The 16973-nt window shown below is 42.6% G+C and overlaps 1 protein-coding gene across 1 annotated transcript; it reads right to left on the bottom strand.

The window, feature by feature from the left end:
* Window positions 1-203: 203 nt before the first annotated feature.
* LOC115664603 (cysteine-rich receptor-like protein kinase 10) lies at window positions 204-3373 on the bottom strand. Its single transcript, XM_030586517.2, has 7 exons — window positions 2364-3373; window positions 2150-2260; window positions 1832-2040; window positions 1516-1723; window positions 1190-1427; window positions 853-1003; window positions 204-769 (listed from the first exon to the last, which is right to left on the bottom strand). The coding sequence occupies exons 1-7, from the start codon at window positions 3148-3150 to the stop codon at window positions 467-469; spliced, it is 2007 nt and encodes a 668-aa protein (XP_030442377.1). The 5' UTR covers window positions 3151-3373; the 3' UTR covers window positions 204-466.
* Window positions 3374-16973: the final 13600 nt, after the last annotated feature.

Here is a 16973-nt window from a genome sequence, read left to right as displayed (position 1 = left end):
ATTAATTACATTGCTTGTTCAAAGAAGCTAAAGAAGAACTATATAGCCAAAGTCAAGTCACCAGAAGTTTTCTGTAAAACCTTGGAAGTGTGGAAGAGTTAAATCGTAGGGTCTGAACTATTGGTCATAGGCCAGAAACACTCCTTTGGTTATGTACTATCTGTTGCGCAGCGCCTGCAATTGATCAGCTCAATACCAATATGTTCAAATCTGCAGAAGCTGATGGTATTCTACTTCAACAAAATGCAGTTGTCATCAGTGCAATTTGACAATTACGCAAAATCTACACGGCATACAAATTTGCCTCAGTTAAATATACACAGAAGGACTTTTCGCCATGCTAAATGAACACTTAAACTTGTTATATACTAAATGAACAGACTATTGTAAAAAATTTCTAAATGCACGAGTGACCAATCGATATGTGTAAACTCGCAAAGTCCCGATATCTCCTTTCTTGGGTCTATCATCTTGCATCAATATTCGAAATGGTTAGGCCATTGACAGAAGAGCTGTTATCCATGACTTGTTGGTGATATTCGGTGAACCTTCCCACTGAGAAAGCCGGTCGTTGAGGATTTGTAAGAGTTGTACTCTCGCTTTTCATCATAACAACCACGGATGACATTGTAGGCCTGTCATATGCATCTTCTTGAACACACAACAGTCCGATTTGCATATATCGCCTAAATTCTTCCACACAGCACGAGTCAATTATCAATGGATCCACCAGCTCCAACTCTCTTTCATCCTGCCACAGTTGCCACGCCTGCAAATTCATGATCTAATAAGTAACCTCACTTTCCTATTAATTAAGACAAATACTAATCATAATTAGTGAAAATATCACACATATGCAGCTAGGGTTGGTGCTCGTCTCGATAGATGAAAGCTAGCGTTTCTTTCTCCTGTTATCATCTCGAGCACAAGAACTCCGAAGCTGAAAACGTCGGACTTAGTCGAATATAGTCCCTCCATAGCATACTCCGGCGCCATGTATCCACTGTTCCACATAATTAGAAAAGGAAAAGATCAATTGAGACATTCAACAAACATTGTCATCTGAAGTGGCCTATAGGGCTATAACGTTGTTTCAATGGCAATTTTTTCTTCAAATTTTCATCTGCAAAGTATATTTTCAAATTATCAACCAGTAATAAACAGATAAAACCCAAAACATTGGACTCACTATGTTCCTACTATGGTTGCGGTGTTGGCTCCACCATCGTTTCCAGAAAAAATCCGAGCTATTCCAAAATCAGATATTTTTGGGTTCATCTCAGAATCCAATAATATATTGCTCATCTTCAAGTCTCTGTGAATGATTCTTAGGCGGGAATCCTCGTGAAGGTAAAGAACCCCACGTGCTATTCCACTTATGATATTGATGCGTTTTATCCAGTCAAGTTTTGCCCGTCTCTCTCGATCTGGCAGCAAAAAACAAGAATGAAAATTTTAGAATGATAAGTTAGATTATTGATCGAACAAAACTTGATGCTGTTTCAGTCAACGAACCGAAAAGGATGACATCCAGGCTGCCATTGGGCATGTACTCATAGGCAAGGATCTTCTCTTCATTATCGACACAAAATCCCAAAAGCTTAACAAGATTTTTATGCTGGAGCTTCATTATGAGCAAGACTTCATTTGTAAATTCATCAGTACCTTGCTCAGTGCTTGAGAGCCTCTTGATAGCTACCTCTCTTCCATCTCCCAGAATTCCCTGAAAAAAGTTGACGCCAATGTTTCTGCTTAGGATCACAATCTCAATTTCAGCAAATTTAGACAATAGTCCTTAGACATTTTCCCCTGTATTGTATATCCTCATTACCTTGTAAACCGGGCCAAAACCGCCTTGTCCCAGCTTGTTCAAAGCAGAGAAATAGTCAGTAGCAGTTAGTATGGTCGCAAAGTCGATAAATGGGGAATCCGGAACATTTTTGTCTAATCTTTGTTGAAAATTCCGGTTCATGAAACTAGTACTATCACTGGTATAGCCAGTATTGCGAAGCACACCGAGCTGGATAACCAATTTATTTCCTGAAAAGAATTTGAAGAAGGATACAAAATTAGGAGGACGAGAAAAAGGCAGGACAATTAGGAGAACATGCCTCAAGGCTTCAATAAGCACTACTGAGGAGCAAATTACCTCTCCCCTCTCTTCTATGGATTCGGAGATAGTAAAAGCAGGAAGCTAAAAGAAGTACTGCTAATCCAGCAGCTACGATCGTAAGAATCACAATCAACAACATTCTGCTACCTGCACTGTGCGGAACTTAATTGCGATTATCACTAATCCTGAATCTGATGCACACAACAGTACCAAAGGTTAAGCACAGAAAGTGAGAACTGCTAAAACTTACCTCCCTGGGTGGCTTGATTAGGCTCGGGTGCAGTTTTGCCTTCATAGAACGCGTACTGCTCATATCTCAAATAGCAGCTACGGCTAAGAATCCTCGCGCCAACTGAGGAGGAACAGTTCGCCAACACATCTGTTATAGCTTGTTGAAGACAGATGTTGCAGTCGCTTCCAGATATGTCTCTTCCACACTGCACCAGTGCGTATAGCATCGATGCACTTGCATCTTTAAACTCGACTGCGCCGGTTGCATATGTGTCCGACAAAGGATCAAAAGCCGCCACTTTCGTGAGATTCTGCAGAGTGGTGTTGACGACTAATTTGAACCAATCGGGTCGTGAAACATTCATCACGTTATCCTTCCAAATATTGCCAGTAACGTCCAAACTTCTAATGAAGTCCCGACTCGAGTACCGCAACTGGCAGATTTCCTCCCAGACAATCGCCTCAGTATCATTAGGACAGAGCCTCAGTATGTCCTGTGAGGCCAAATCAATGCAGTTTTGGCAATCTTGATTACTAACGTAATTCAAGCACATGTGCTGACCATAGACTCTGTCTGTGCCATTGCCATAAGAGGTGCTGTAGAATTTTAAGAGGAAAGCATTCGAGGACAAATTCGTGAAGAGACTGTCGAGGTTATTCTGAAACGTGCCATTGACGGCGTAATCCCCGGTTTCTGAACAGAGCTGGTAAGGAGGATCGGCGTGTGAAAGGCGGACTAAACTGGGGAGGATCAAATAAGCCAGAAGGAAGTGGATGATCAACGAAACACTTTGGTAGTGAGCCATTTCTTAGTCTATCCGGGTTCAAGTTCAAGTTTGAGCTGAGATTTATGAGCCGCAGAATTCATGGTCCCACGTTAGCCTCTGACTTTGCAGCTAAGGGCAATTTCCAGGAGATTGCTTTCGCTTGTTTTGAGTCAATTTCTTAGAATTTCGGGTTTGGTGACCCGTTCGAAGAGAATGACTTGTGGATTACAAAATTGTCAGCAGAAGAAGCACGTGAAGGTTTTTCAACTTCAAAACTTGAAATAAAAAATATCATTCAAGCAACACTATAGTTTAATCGTTATGTGTGATGCAATTAAGAAATGGTCAAATTATTAATTTCCTGTACCTATTTGCTAAAAAATATTCTATTTAGCTGCCCCAACATCACTTGGTTTTCTCTTCCTCGTCTTCTCTCCTACGAACCTGGTATGGCGCTAACCACTTTTTCCAGGATATAGCGGAATTCTATTATTCCGAGACAAAAAATTAGAATTTTTTTCCGTCGTATTCATTGATTTCAATAATTGTTGGTAAATAATGAGAACATTAGGCAGCTTCAAATAATGTTTTTCAGTTTAATTTTATTTGATCTTGTTGTTTTAATCTTAATTAGTTCAGATCTGAACTTGTAACTTTTCTTTTTGGTCAGAGAACTTGTAACTTCGATACTCACATAACCTTCCGAACTTGATTTTCTGCTGCACTTTCACTCTCTTTACAATTGTGAAGACAAGAGACATTCAAACATATTTTTGCTGTTTCATGGTGTCAGAGCCTATCATCTTGACCTTGCAACATGCCAATCTTGCTTTGCCTATGAGCTTGATTCCCACCCCATTCACCATCAGTGTTTTCTTCTTTTAACCCAGTTGCACCATCCTTTTTTCGATTTTCCAATTTATCCAACACACTCCACTGGAAAATTATAATGCAGATCCTTCTCCACTTCCTCCACCCAACAAAAGAAGAAGTCATCCCATGGTTCATAAACAATTGATAACACTCACAAACCCAAAATTTAATCACTAATGGTACTTGGGCTGCGTTTGGTCGTCTGAATTTCTAGCCAAGATAAGATTAGATAGAATAGGATATGAAATCCAAATATTTTTCTATATCATTTCCTTTGTTTGGTGAATCGCAATAATAAAGCTAAGTATTTTCATCTATCCTATCCATTATTTGGTATATACAAATGGAGATTATAAGAATCTCTCACGATTCACTCCTAAAGAAACTACAAATGCATAAATGGAGATAATAAAAAAAGGTAAAATATAGATAAATTTCTCACTATTCACTTCCATCATTCCTTAATAAAAATTGCATAATAAAATATACGAATATACTTAAAATATGTTATATATATAGATACTATATATATATATATATATATATATGTATACACACACAATATATATTATAGAGTAAAAAGAAATTCAATTATATAAATAAAAAAAGGAATAAATAAAAATGAAAAAAACATTTTTTTGTTATATTGAATTTTCTTTTTATATTAGAATTCAAATATTATTTCTATTAATTATTATTTTAATTTTATTAATTTAAGAAGTTTGTTATTCTACAAAATAACTATTATAACTTGAATATAAGAAATCTTATCCACCTTTATGCCACCAACCCCCAATGAATATTCTTATCTAAGCTATATCCACTTATCCACCTTTATCCCACCAACCCCCAACAACCTTTCAAACGTTGTAAAAGCGCATAATAATCGTTAGGCAAAAATAATAAAATTCGGAATTAAATAATAAAAAATAACCTTAACTCTATTGCGAACAGTAAAATTGTTTCAATAGGACACGAAAGTTCCTAATGGTTACTGACAAAAATCGTCCAAGATACGACAAGTCTCAAACTTGAACACCAAATAGTAATTCTGGTATTGCTCCAGGAACTCTCAAAAGGAAACAATTGAAAACAATAGCTATATATCTGTTGAAAGAAATGAAAATGGAAGTCAGTCTAATGAAAAGAAATGTAGAGTAATTATTAACTAAAAAAATGCATGAATAGATACAACCTTTCAAAGGTTGTAAGAGCGCAAAATAATCGTTAGGAATAAATAATAAAAAGTGTGGACCGGTGAATTTACCCCAAACTAATGTTTTGTCCACCAAGAACTCCAAACTGGTACATTTGTGACAAATTTACCCTCCGTTAGTTTCCATTAAATTTTAGCATTAAATTGCTGAATTGGATAACACGTGACAGTTGACGGGTGTATCAGTTTGGGGTTTTACTCTCTGTTTCTCACAGGTGTACCAATTTGTGATTTTTCGTGGTATGAATCCAATTTAACGGAAACTGACGAAGGGTAAATTTGTCACAAATGTACCAGTTTGGGGTTTTTGGTGGACAAAATATTAGTTTGGGGTAAATTTATCACAGATGTACCAGTTTGGGTTTTCGTGGTACTAATCCTATAAATAAATGATAGTTTTAGGAATTCAAAGTCAAGTCGAATAGGTAAATTATTAGGAAGTAGCCGCCCAAGGAAATTTCCTTTCTATACTGTCAATATCAGACCTGTCTTCATCTCTTTAGTCTGCTAATAGAAGGTTCTGTCAAGGAAAAAACTGCATTAGTTGAGGGAATTTTCAAAGGCAACTCAATCCAAGGAACTAGTTGAGCTAATTGGTGAAAGTGACGTGATTCAGACCTGGCGACCCAGACCTAGCGATTTGAGAAGCAAGATGTCTCGTATTCGACTCCGGTTCGGCATAACTTCTCGATGCCAAGTCGAGAATCCCGTAATTTGGGACTGTCGATGACATGGCTATTTGTGATCTTGCTCATTTATCTTTGTCTTATGATTAATCATATCAGGCAGAGAAAGGCCAAAAAAAGAAAAAAGAGGATTCAATTGCAAATTGACCATCAGTAAGGCAACAGATATTCCCTACTGCACTAGACTCCTGTCGCAACCGAACTCCCGAGCCCTTTTATATCGAACATGCAAAAACAAGGGGGGCTCGCCTGGTTTGTGCTAAGTCTAGGTTCGGGACTTAACTCGGGCCCTCCCAAGCCCATACCATATCGCGACTTAGGGTTTAAGTATTTAACATGCAAGTAGTTTATACCAAGGAGTCATCACTAATCGATTTGGGGTGGGTCGATTAGAAACCCAAATAGGGTGATCGGAGAATCGCCCTATTCCTACTAACCAGAGATTAAATGAGTTCGGGGACTTGGTTACACTAGTTGGATAACTAATGCCCTTTCGGTACCATTCTACCCTGTTCATTTTTGAAAACATTTGTCAGGCAATTTGGATTGATTTTAGGATCTTTCTCTTAACATGTGAGGTGATCAAGCGAGTGCATAATCAGAAACGATCAGCAGTCAGGAACACAACAATTCATGTAGCCTAAGGTTCTAACCTTAACTAAGTCAGATGACATTCAAAAAATACAACAGCTCATGCAATTGTATTAAAAATATGCATAATAACACAACGGTAATAAAATCAACATGCAAAATATTACCACGCAATCTCAGGCTTGTCTAATTTAAACAAGACAAAAATATGCACAATAATACTACAATAAATTAAATATTTAGAATATATCACACAATAATTTTAAAAAAAAATTGAATTTTTTTTTCGAAATATATATAGTACAAAAAAAATTAAAAAATTAAAATTTTTTTTAAAAAAATAAAATAAAAATATTAATATTAATATAATATTAAACCGGGTCGGGTTGCGGATCCGGGCCGGGTCGGAACCAACCCCGGTCAACGGATCCGACCCTGGCATTGACCCGGGTCGGATCTGTTAATCCGGGTCGGTCGGAACCGACCCGAACATACAGACCCGCAGGGAGGGGGGCGCCGGAGAGGCCAAAATTGGCCGTCCGCCGGCTGACCCAGGCCAGTGCCGCCCCCAAATCACCCGACGAGGACCGCCTGTGGGCTGTGCCACTCACCTAAGCCGCCGTCGGACCACCGTTCGCCGGCCGACGATGAAACAAAAACCGGCCTGGTTGAGGCATTTCGTCGAACGCCTGGCGGATGCGTGGAAAAACGAGGGATTCCGACCTCCTCCAGCGATCCGGTCGACTCCGGCGGCTTGGGTTCACCTCCGACGGTGACTAGGGATCGGGACCGACGACGGTATGGGCCGAGATTCGCGCGAAACGGCCAGCGCGAGTCCCGGCCTAACCACGCTAAAAAACAGGGGAAAACAGAGGGGCTTCTCGGCCGGGGGCTCACCGGTCGACGGCGCGTCTGGGTGGCCTTCCGGCTGCTCCGTGGGCGATGGCGACGCTGCTGGTTGTCTTTCTTGCTCCGGCGTGGCCTCGGTTTGCTCTCTCTCTCTCTCTCTATTCTCTCTCTCCTCTCTCGGTTCTGTCTTTCTCTGTTTCTTTTTTTTCAAACGGCCCGACCCACTCTCTCTCTCTGTGTCGCCGCCGTCGGCTCGGCGACGGGGATGGATGGCTGAGGCGCGGTGGCTGCCGGAGGCTTCCTGTCTCTCCCGGCTCACGCTCTCACGCTCCCTCTGTATTTTTCTCCAAAAAATGGCCGACCGGAGCTCTCTCTCTCTCGTTTTTATAGGCGAACGACGGCGTCCCCCGGCTTCGTTACGTCTGCAATGACGACGGCCTGCACCGGCCTACCTGCCCCGCGACTTTCGCGGCCATGGCAGGCCGGTGCAGAGCAGAGCAAAAGGGGGGGCCGGTGCAGAGAGGGTGCAGAGAGACGGGGCAGAGAGGGAGAGAGAGCCTGGGAAATGGGGAAGACGGGACTGGCCTTAATGGCCAGTCCCTGTGGCGTGCTCGCCTGGGCCTCCTCTGACCGGATGACGACGATGAGGAGCGGCGCCGCCATGCGTCACGCTTCGGTCGTGCACAGGGGAGAACAGGGGAAGAGAGAGCGACCGGCGCAAGGGGAAGGAAGGAAGGAAGGAAGAAGGGCTTGGCCGGGCCAGGCCCAGCTGCGGGGGGAAAAGAAGAAAAGAAAAGGAAAGCGGGCCGGGCCCGCGCGAAGGGAAAAAAGAAAAGAAAAAGGGGCCGGGCCCGGGGGAAAAAGGAAAAAAGAAATGGGCCGGGTCGGCCCAGCTCGACCCGGCGCGACTCGAAATTTTTTTTTTTTAATTAATCTTCTCTAATATACCCTATTAATGCAAAATGTGCCTAATTTCTATATGCAATGCATTTAAATTGAAATATTTTTGTTTTAGGAATTAAAGGAAATTAACTCCTAAATTTTGTGTAATTAATTTTTGGGGATATTAAAAATAGGTGTCAACAGCTGCCCCTCTTTGAAGGTGAGCTCGCAGAGGTTACGTTCAAAGATAAAATGACACCTAAATTTGGCCCATGCATGCTCAATAAATGTTATTTTTGGCGAGATCGGAGTCCCATTTTTATGATGCGATATAAGATGATGCATGCTAAAGCAAATAAAAACATACCTGGGGCTACTTACCTTGCCGAAGGGTAGAGTAATTCCAGATGGTTGATATTGTGTGTCGAGGACCCGAACCTATCTTCGGTCGCCTTGACGGGAAAAATGGTTTGTCTAGGACCCGAACCTTTCTTCGGTCGCCTTGACGGGGATTGCTTTTGTCTAGGACCCGAACCTTTCTTCGGTCGCCTTGACGGGGATTGCTTTTGTCTAGGACCCGAACCTTTCTTCGGTCGCCTTGACTGGGGAAATCGCTCGCCTAGGACCCGAACCTATCTTCGGTCGCCTTGACTGGATTTCATTTGTCTCGGACCCGAACCATTCTTCGGTCGCCTTGACTGGGGGAAATCGCTTGCCTAGGACCGGAACCTATCTTCGGTCGCCTTGACTGGATTTCGTTTTGACAAAGTACCTGGGGGTCCTCGCCCGAGGATTTGATGGTTTGCCTGGTGGGTCCTCGCCAGCAGGTCTTGAAAAGGCTCAAACGATGAGCACCTGGGGGTCCTCACCCGAGGATTTGTTGGTTTGCCTGGTGGGTCCTCGCCAGCAGGTCTTAAAAAGGCTCAAACGATGAGCACCTAGGGGTCCTCGCCCGAGGATTTGTTGGTTTGCTTGATGGGTCCTCGCCAACAGGTCTTGAAAAGGCTCAAACGATGAGCACTTGGGGGTCCTCGCCCGAGGATTTGTTGGTTTGCCTGGTGGATCCTCGCCAGCAAGTCTTGAAAAGGCTCAAACGATGAGCACCTGGGGGTCCTCGCCCGAGGATTTGTTAGTTTGCCTGGTGGGTCATCGCCAGCAGGTCTTAAAAAGGCTCAAACGATGAGCATCTGGGGGTCCTCGCCCGAGGATTTGATGTGAACATGGGGGTCAGTCCCATGCTCAGGAGGGTGAACAACGGGGTCAATCCGATGTTCAGAGGGGGGTACCATAACAATCATAGGTACCTGGATTTTTGGAACCGGCATGGGTAAAATGTACTTACCTGGGCACGTTCCTGCCTCTTAAGGGCGTGTCTCCTGTCAAACAAGTTTTTTTGTGCAAACACATACGTATTCATTGGAGAGATAGACAACTGAGGCTATTCTTGAATATCGTATGAAATATCTTGACCAGCTAGTCAAGGTGCTTTTCTTTTTCAAAGAAACACCCCGTTTACCTTCTAGGTAGTTTGAAAAGAAATCTGATGAAATACTTGGGATTTCTTACCCGGAGGTTTGATGTATCATCTGCTGAATACCCGACCTTTTTTAGGGCATCTCTTTTGTGATGATAATGAGGGCTTCTCCAGCGCCCGAATTTTCGTGTTCTATCACTGGGGATTAGAACTCTGAGCAGCAAAAGCATGCTGTGTCAATTCCACTTGGGGAGTGGAAGAAATTTTCTGTTACATCTTTGGAGACGCTCCAAAGGTCATCTGTTCTTTGAGTCTTTGAGGATATTTTACCTGTCAAAGAGAGTTAGCGCAAACATGCATGCATTCATCAAGGATAGACAAGCTAGGCTATCCCAGAATGTGTATTTGAAAGTTCATGCATGATGATTTTGCCATATTTGCATCACCAAACATCCACCGAAGGTCAATCAAGACAATTCTCGCTTGGGAGGTGGACTTCTCGAGATGCTGAACGAGGGATTCTCAGTCAGAAAGGACTTTCCACTCGCTCTCATTGAAAAGGGCTATTTGTCCCGTCCATTAATGCGGGAACATCGAAAACACTCAATCTCGACCGTTATCACATCCGCAAGGGTCTCGAGTTTTCTCGCAAGCGGTCAGACGACGCCAATCCGAGAGGTCTTCTTCGGTGGTCGTAATGTAGGCTTGGTCAATGGCTTAACGAAGGAGATTGTCTGAGTCAAGGCCATGAAAGAAAATATTCTGCAATCATCTCCGGGTTTACAAGTCAAGAACCCTGCAAAGCGAGATAGAAATAGTCTTGCTCGCACTCTCTCGAGCGTTGTTTATAAACATTTGAAATTCCACATTAAATCAAGTGCCCTAATCAGAAGAGACTTCATGAGGGATATAACGTGGGCTCAGTTCACAGGTTGAGAAACGAAAGGATCGTTAGGCTCAAAAATGTGTGTAAGGGTGAAAATTGGTGATCATCTTAGCATTGTCACCAACCTTCTTCTCCACCGTCGGGACTCTTTTGGAAAACTCCCTGGGTAATCCCGTGTTTTAGCTTCTTTGACAACTTTTTCTTCAGGAGCTTTTGCGTCCAGCATTTTCCTGGATACCATTCTATCTCTGTTCCAATTGCTTTATCAAGAATAGGCTCGTCCTCATCTATCATGTGACAGATCTTTGTCAAGACAGAGTTCCTAAAGTAGGAATTTGTATCGAAGAAGAATTCAAGTTTAACCCTTTGGGGTCGTCTTTTTCATCGTTTTTCTTCTTCTCTTTTTTCTTTTTCTTTGTTTTTTATTCATGGGCATTGGCCTTGCTTTTACCAGGCACACTGTTTTTTCATGCCCCTAGTTTTCAGCATTTTTTACTGCTCTTTAGGTGTTGTCGGGACTAGCCTAAACATGTTTGAGCAGAACAATGTTATTAGGCTGTTGGAGTCTTCATCTTGATTCGGTACTTTGGACCCTGATGCTCAAGCTGTGGTGACTTTTGTCTTGCCCCGGTGTAGGGGATGATCACCAACTGGGTTGGTACGAAATGAAATCGCCGGCTCAATTGGGCTAGCAAGGGATATGAGTGTATGGGATAGAAGAAGAACCGCTCTTCGTCATCCTAGGGCACTTAAATTATTGTGGGAGTTCATCTGCAATAAAAACACTCAAAGATTAATGCAAATGAGAGCAAGAAAATTTCTATTCATCTTTTCACCTTGTACGAGCTGTTGCAGATGATGATCATAGAAAATTTTAGATATTACAAACTCCTCATCCTTCTTGTCTTCCTCATCACTGTTATCAATAAGATATTGGCATTTTGGACAAGCTTTAGTTTGTTGCTTTTCTCTTGACAAAGCCCTCTTAGCCTTGACCGTCCTGCCATCGATGGTGTGCTTGTCTTGGAGGACTTTGTCGAGGACCATCGAATCCGTGAAAATGACAAGGTCGAAGCCACAGGGGCGGTGACCAAAAAGGAGGGACGCTCTTCTTGCTCCCTCTGAATTTGAATTCTCCCTGTGATGCTGATTTATCTCAAGCTGCCCCAATGTGGGGTGGTTCTTGACAGGGGTGATTAAAAAAAAACCTCCAAGTGTATGGGCTCAAATGGTCAAGCAAAGGATTAATGGTAGTGTATGGGGCAGAGAAATGAACTGCCTCTCGTCATTTTGGCTACCGTACCTTATGCGAGAAATCTCTTTACCTTGTAGAAGTGAAACCTTTTCGCTCATCTTGCAAGGGTTTGGTACTTGAGAATGTGTTTAGGCTAAGGATTGCCTCTCATCATCCTGACACACCTCATTCAATACATCGGAGCAGTTCGACACCATTCGTCGACTTGTCAATATTTTCACAGGGAATTGGTGAATTAAACAGGTAAAATTACCATGCAAAATTCCTTCCAAAAGACATGCAATGCACTTGGGGGAAGGTTAAGCATTTATTTGCTTTAACATGTTTCCTCTTTCTTTTGATTCTTTCAACTCTTAAAGTTTTAAGGGAAAGAAATACTTACCTACGCTGCAGCGGCGACGAGGTAAACCTGTAAAGCAATAAGAAAGACCGTGTTAATGAACGGCTCTTTGAGGGAATAGGAAATAGGAACGAAACAACATTACCCTTCGTGATTCCCTTCATTTGAGATTAAACTGACAACTCCTTGAGTTTTCTCGGATGTTGATAATTCCCTTCTGACAAAAACAGGAGCTTATGTTAGAAATGAGAGGATTGAGGGTAAATTGAGAACGATACAAATTACCCTTCTTCCATTTTGCCTTCAAAGCTAGCAGAGTCTTTTCTCTTCTTTACTTTGTTAAGCCTTCTCTGTCTCAGTCTGCTCCTCCATATTCTCGGTCTCGAAGCTCGAATGAAATCCTCTATAATTAGGGGTGCTCCCGAATAGAGGGTTCTATTGTCAGCGGATGCTGTGTCAATGCGGCTCCGGTACGTCAGGGAGTTTCTCGGGAATCATATGATTCCTGACATGCACAGGGTATGTGCAATTGCTTGCATTGGGATCTTCGCAGCAAAGCTAATCCCTACTTTAAAGGTCTTTGACGAACATGGGCATGATTACCATCGAGACTTCTGTGGTTGTCAGGATCTGCCTTAACGCCATTTTGTCATATGCAAAGTCCTTTCCAGCTGCTTGTACCATAAGTGTTCTTTACTCAAATTTGTCCTATGTAAAAGGAAAAGATATGTCATTTCTATGCTAAAGTGGATGAACTTTAGGAACGAAATACACCCTTTTTGATGGACTGGGAGATTGCGTGCCCCTTAGTCTACTCTTCCAATTAAGCACTTCTTCGTCATGTTTCATTCGAGAGGTCCCAACATTGGTGCTCTATCCGGCTCGCTAGCACGTCAGAGTCTAGCATGTTCCCCAGTTCATTATCTGCAAAAGAAAAGGGATGGAATGTCATTTCCAAAATTTGTTTAGGAATAAGACATACCTTTTTCTTTCAAAAGGGGTAATCTTTTCTTGATCTGCCCCCGACTTTTGTATGAAATGATGTTTCGCTCATCATGGGGTCAAGGAATGGTCAGCATTCTCTTTGACTTTCTGGGGTTGATATCACCCACTGATAGTAGTGAGATTTGCCCCATGTTTCATTTGAAGGTTGGATGATCTTCGCTCAGACTGCCCCTATCAGATGAGTTGGTCCGCTAGCATCATCAGGGTCTGGTGTGCTCTTCAGCTTGTGTCATTTCAAAATGTCCCCTTTGTAATAACAAATCAAAAAGGAGTACGCTCTGAGACACGAAGTGAGCGAGTTAGAAAAACAAACAGGGCTATGAGCATGCACGCTTTTCCACCGCCGTTCTTTTTTTTGCCCTTTTGAAAAATAATAAAACGTTTGTTTTATTTTCAAAAGCTTAGAAACGAGGAAACATGAGAAAGCCCGGGCCTCAGAACACTTTCCTTTTCGTGGCTGGATATCATCAACGGGCCGGTTTGGAATACTTCCTCAGGCCCTCAAAACAAAACATTTGTAATTCTTTTGAATAGTTCAGGCGAATTACATTTGTTGGAATGGAAATTGCAATACTAAAATTCCAAGCATAATTACAAATTCAGAAAACTGGGAATCTTAGAAAACAACTGGGACTTTAGAAAGCAAGAAAAGCTCCCACATAGGAGAATTCAAACTATTAAATATGCCTCTATTCTAAGGGAGGAAAATTGAGTCTTCAGTTTACTCAATGACAACATCCGCGCCTCCTGCTTGAGTGGGTGGTGCGTTGCGGAATGAAAACATTTTTGCATCCAACAATTTCTGGACCTTATTTTTCAAGACAACACAGTCATTGACGGAATGTCCCGTTTCACCCAAATGATAGTCACATGCCTCGGAGGGATCGTAGTTGAGGAAATGCTCAGGATTTTCACGCTTTGGCTCTTTAGCAAGCAACCTCTTTTCCAGGAGAATAGGCAGGATCTGAGACATAAGTAAAGGGAGTGGCGTGAACTGATTTTTGTTATTTCGCCTTTGGGGCGGCTTGTGGCCTGAGGCTGGTTGTTGTCCATTGCCCATCTGAATCATTGGGGAAGGACGAACGGTTTGGGTGTATGCAACATCCACATCTGTCAGGGGTTCTTTCTCCTTTCTCATGCCGAGTTTCTTGCTTGTGGAAGTGGGGTCTGTAAACCACCCCTCACGCAATCCCATTTCGATTCGTTCACCCACAGGAACAAGACGATTAAGGGATTCAGCAGTGGCACCAACCAGGCGGTGTCTGTATTCATATGGAAGAGACTTTATAAACAATTTCACTTGTTCATGATCAGTGAGTTGTGGGGTAACCTGGGCGGCCAAGTTTCTCCATCTGATGGCATACTCTTTGAAGGACTCACTCTTCTTCTTCTCAGCGCGTTCCAGATCGTTACGAGTAAAGGTGACGTCGAGGCTGAATTGATAATGCTTGAGGAATGCATCAGCGGCATCATCCCAAGACTTAAAAGTATCCACATCCTTCGACATATACCATGTCAGGGCTAGCCCCGTCAAACTCGCTTGAAAGGTCTGAATCATGAGGGGTTCGTTGTCAACGTACTGGGTCATCCGCACATGATACATGTGCAAATGATGTCTGGGGCATGAGGTACCGTCATACTTCTCGAATTCCGGCATTTTGAATTTTTCTGGTACTTTGACCCGTTTGTATATAGACAGGTCAAGTGGGACAGCATTCTGCGGGCCTTGTAGCTGTTTCAGCATCTCCTCGACTTTTGCAAGGCATTTGTCCTGTTCTGTCATTGGTACAGCTTCAAGTTCAGGCTTCCTAACAGCAAGGGAAAGCGGATCGCCTTCCAGCAGGGGCATTTTACTGTCACTGGCGGAGGCTTCGTCTTTTCCAGTAAACGGTGGTGGTAACACCACTTCAATTGATGCAGGCGTGGGTGTGAGCTTGCCCTGAATGGATTCCACCTGCTTTGTGAGATTTTGGATCGCATTGAGGACCATTTTCATCTCATCTTCCATGTTATTGAGGCGGACGTTTTCTTCGGCCATTTTTTGTAGCAACCTGCGAAAACGCTGATATGAGTGAGTATAATGCCCAATAAAGAATCATTCTATGACTTAGTCATATTATTATTGCATATTTTCTTTATTCGCAAAGAAAAAATAAGCAAAAAGGGTTTTTATTAATATTAACATTACAAGCGGCGTCCCCGGGGTTCGAACTCCGGTCGCCTCGAACCGTTACTGCTCATCCCCGGATACCACTGGGCCGAAGGCCGCGATGGTGTCATTAAGGGGCAAAAATTTTTATTTAAAGCATAAAAAACGGCCCGAGTTATATTAACATTTGTACAACCCATAAACATTTTTACAGGAGATAACCAAAACCCCTAAACATAAATACAGGGAAATATAAAAGACGGGGTTTTTAACAAAAATGGCGCCATTCCCGGATGCTCATTCTATAAACGATGGGGAAGCTACAGTCTCTCGGAGCCACTTATTTTCACGGATAAGTTCTGCAATAAGCGTATCCCTCGTCTCGTCGGTCCCACCATGCTAGAAACTCTTTCTTAGGAGCGGGGACGGATTGGATATCAGCTCCTCCCATCGTATGTAGAATGCAATCAACGGGTGGCCTAACACTAACAAATCAAATAAATAAGTAGGCTGAATAATAAAATGAGAAGGGACAGAATATATACCTTTCCTTGAACCATGGCAATCACAACGACATACACATGAGGAGTGAGGTTCGATTTCTATCTAGACTGGCTCAGCAACATGAAGTTAAAAGGGTGCCTGACCGTCGCAGTCTCGCGTTGGTGTCAAGTCCTTTTAACCTCGGCCAAATCGAAAGGAATATCTTATAGTCACGCAAATAGCGGCTAAAGATACTTCTTTACGATTTTTAGAAATAAATTTCGGGGAAAAGAAAAGCAACCTCTACATCGCGGGCTCGCGTTCAAGATCGTATCTTTCTTAACACCATCCTAAAATGCCCTATCGCGGCCCAGGTCCGGCAGCGTGGTTGTGTGTGCAACGGTGTAGTGCTAAATCATTAAAGCATGCACAACAAATTATAAACAATCAACTCGAACCTGCAAGAACAAATAACACCTTAATGTTAGTATCGTACCTGGAGTCCTTGCTGCCAAACAAAAATCATTTTGAACAGGATAAAATTTTTTTGGCCTAAGTCCACTTTAAAAAATGACCCCTCCCCAGCGGAGTCGCCAGTCTGTCGCAACCGAACTTCCGAGCCCTTTTTTATCGAACATGCAAAAACAAGGGGGGCTCGCCTGGTACGTGCTAAGTCTAGGTTCGGGACTTAACTCGGGCCCTCCCAAGCCCATACCATATCGCGACTTAGGGTTTAAGTATTTAACATGCAAGTAGTTTATACCAAGGAGTCGCCACTAATCGATTTGGGGTGGGTCGATTAGAAACCCAAATAGGGTGATCGGAGAATCGCCCTATTCCTACGAACCAGAGATTAAATGAGTTCGGGGACTTGGTTACACTAGTTGGATAACTAATGCCCTTTCGGTACCATTCTACCCTGTTCATTTTTGAAAACATTTGTCAGGCAATTTGGATTGATTTTAGGATCTTTCTCTTAACATGTGAGGTGATCAAGCGAGTGCATAATCAGAAACGATCAGCAGTCAGGAACACAACAATTCATGTAGCCTAAGGTTCTAACCTTAACTAAGTCAGATGACATTCAAAAAATACAACAGCTCATGCAATTGTATTAAAAACATGCATAATAACACAACGGTAATAAAATCAACATGCAAAATATTACCGCGC

The sequence above is a fragment of the Syzygium oleosum genome, unplaced genomic scaffold, assembly GCF_021117445.2.
Source record: "Syzygium oleosum isolate NSW1041296 unplaced genomic scaffold, Sole_v2.1 Sole_v2.11, whole genome shotgun sequence".
Classification (NCBI taxonomy): domain Eukaryota; kingdom Viridiplantae; phylum Streptophyta; class Magnoliopsida; order Myrtales; family Myrtaceae; genus Syzygium; species Syzygium oleosum.
This window is presented reverse-complemented; position numbering and strand designations above follow the sequence as displayed.

Excerpts from the sequence above, each read along its gene's own strand:
- LOC115664603 (XM_030586517.2), bottom strand. The coding sequence starts at position 3,150 with ATGGCTCACTACCAAAGTGTTTCGTTGATCATCCACTTCCTTCTGGCT. Across the intron at positions 1,004-1,189 it reads GCAACCATAGTAGGAACATA|TGGATACATGGCGCCGGAGT; the intron begins GTGAGTCCAATG and ends TATGTGGAACAG. Across the intron at positions 770-852 it reads CACCAACCCTAGCTGCATAT|GCGTGGCAACTGTGGCAGGA; the intron begins GTGTGATATTTT and ends ATGAATTTGCAG.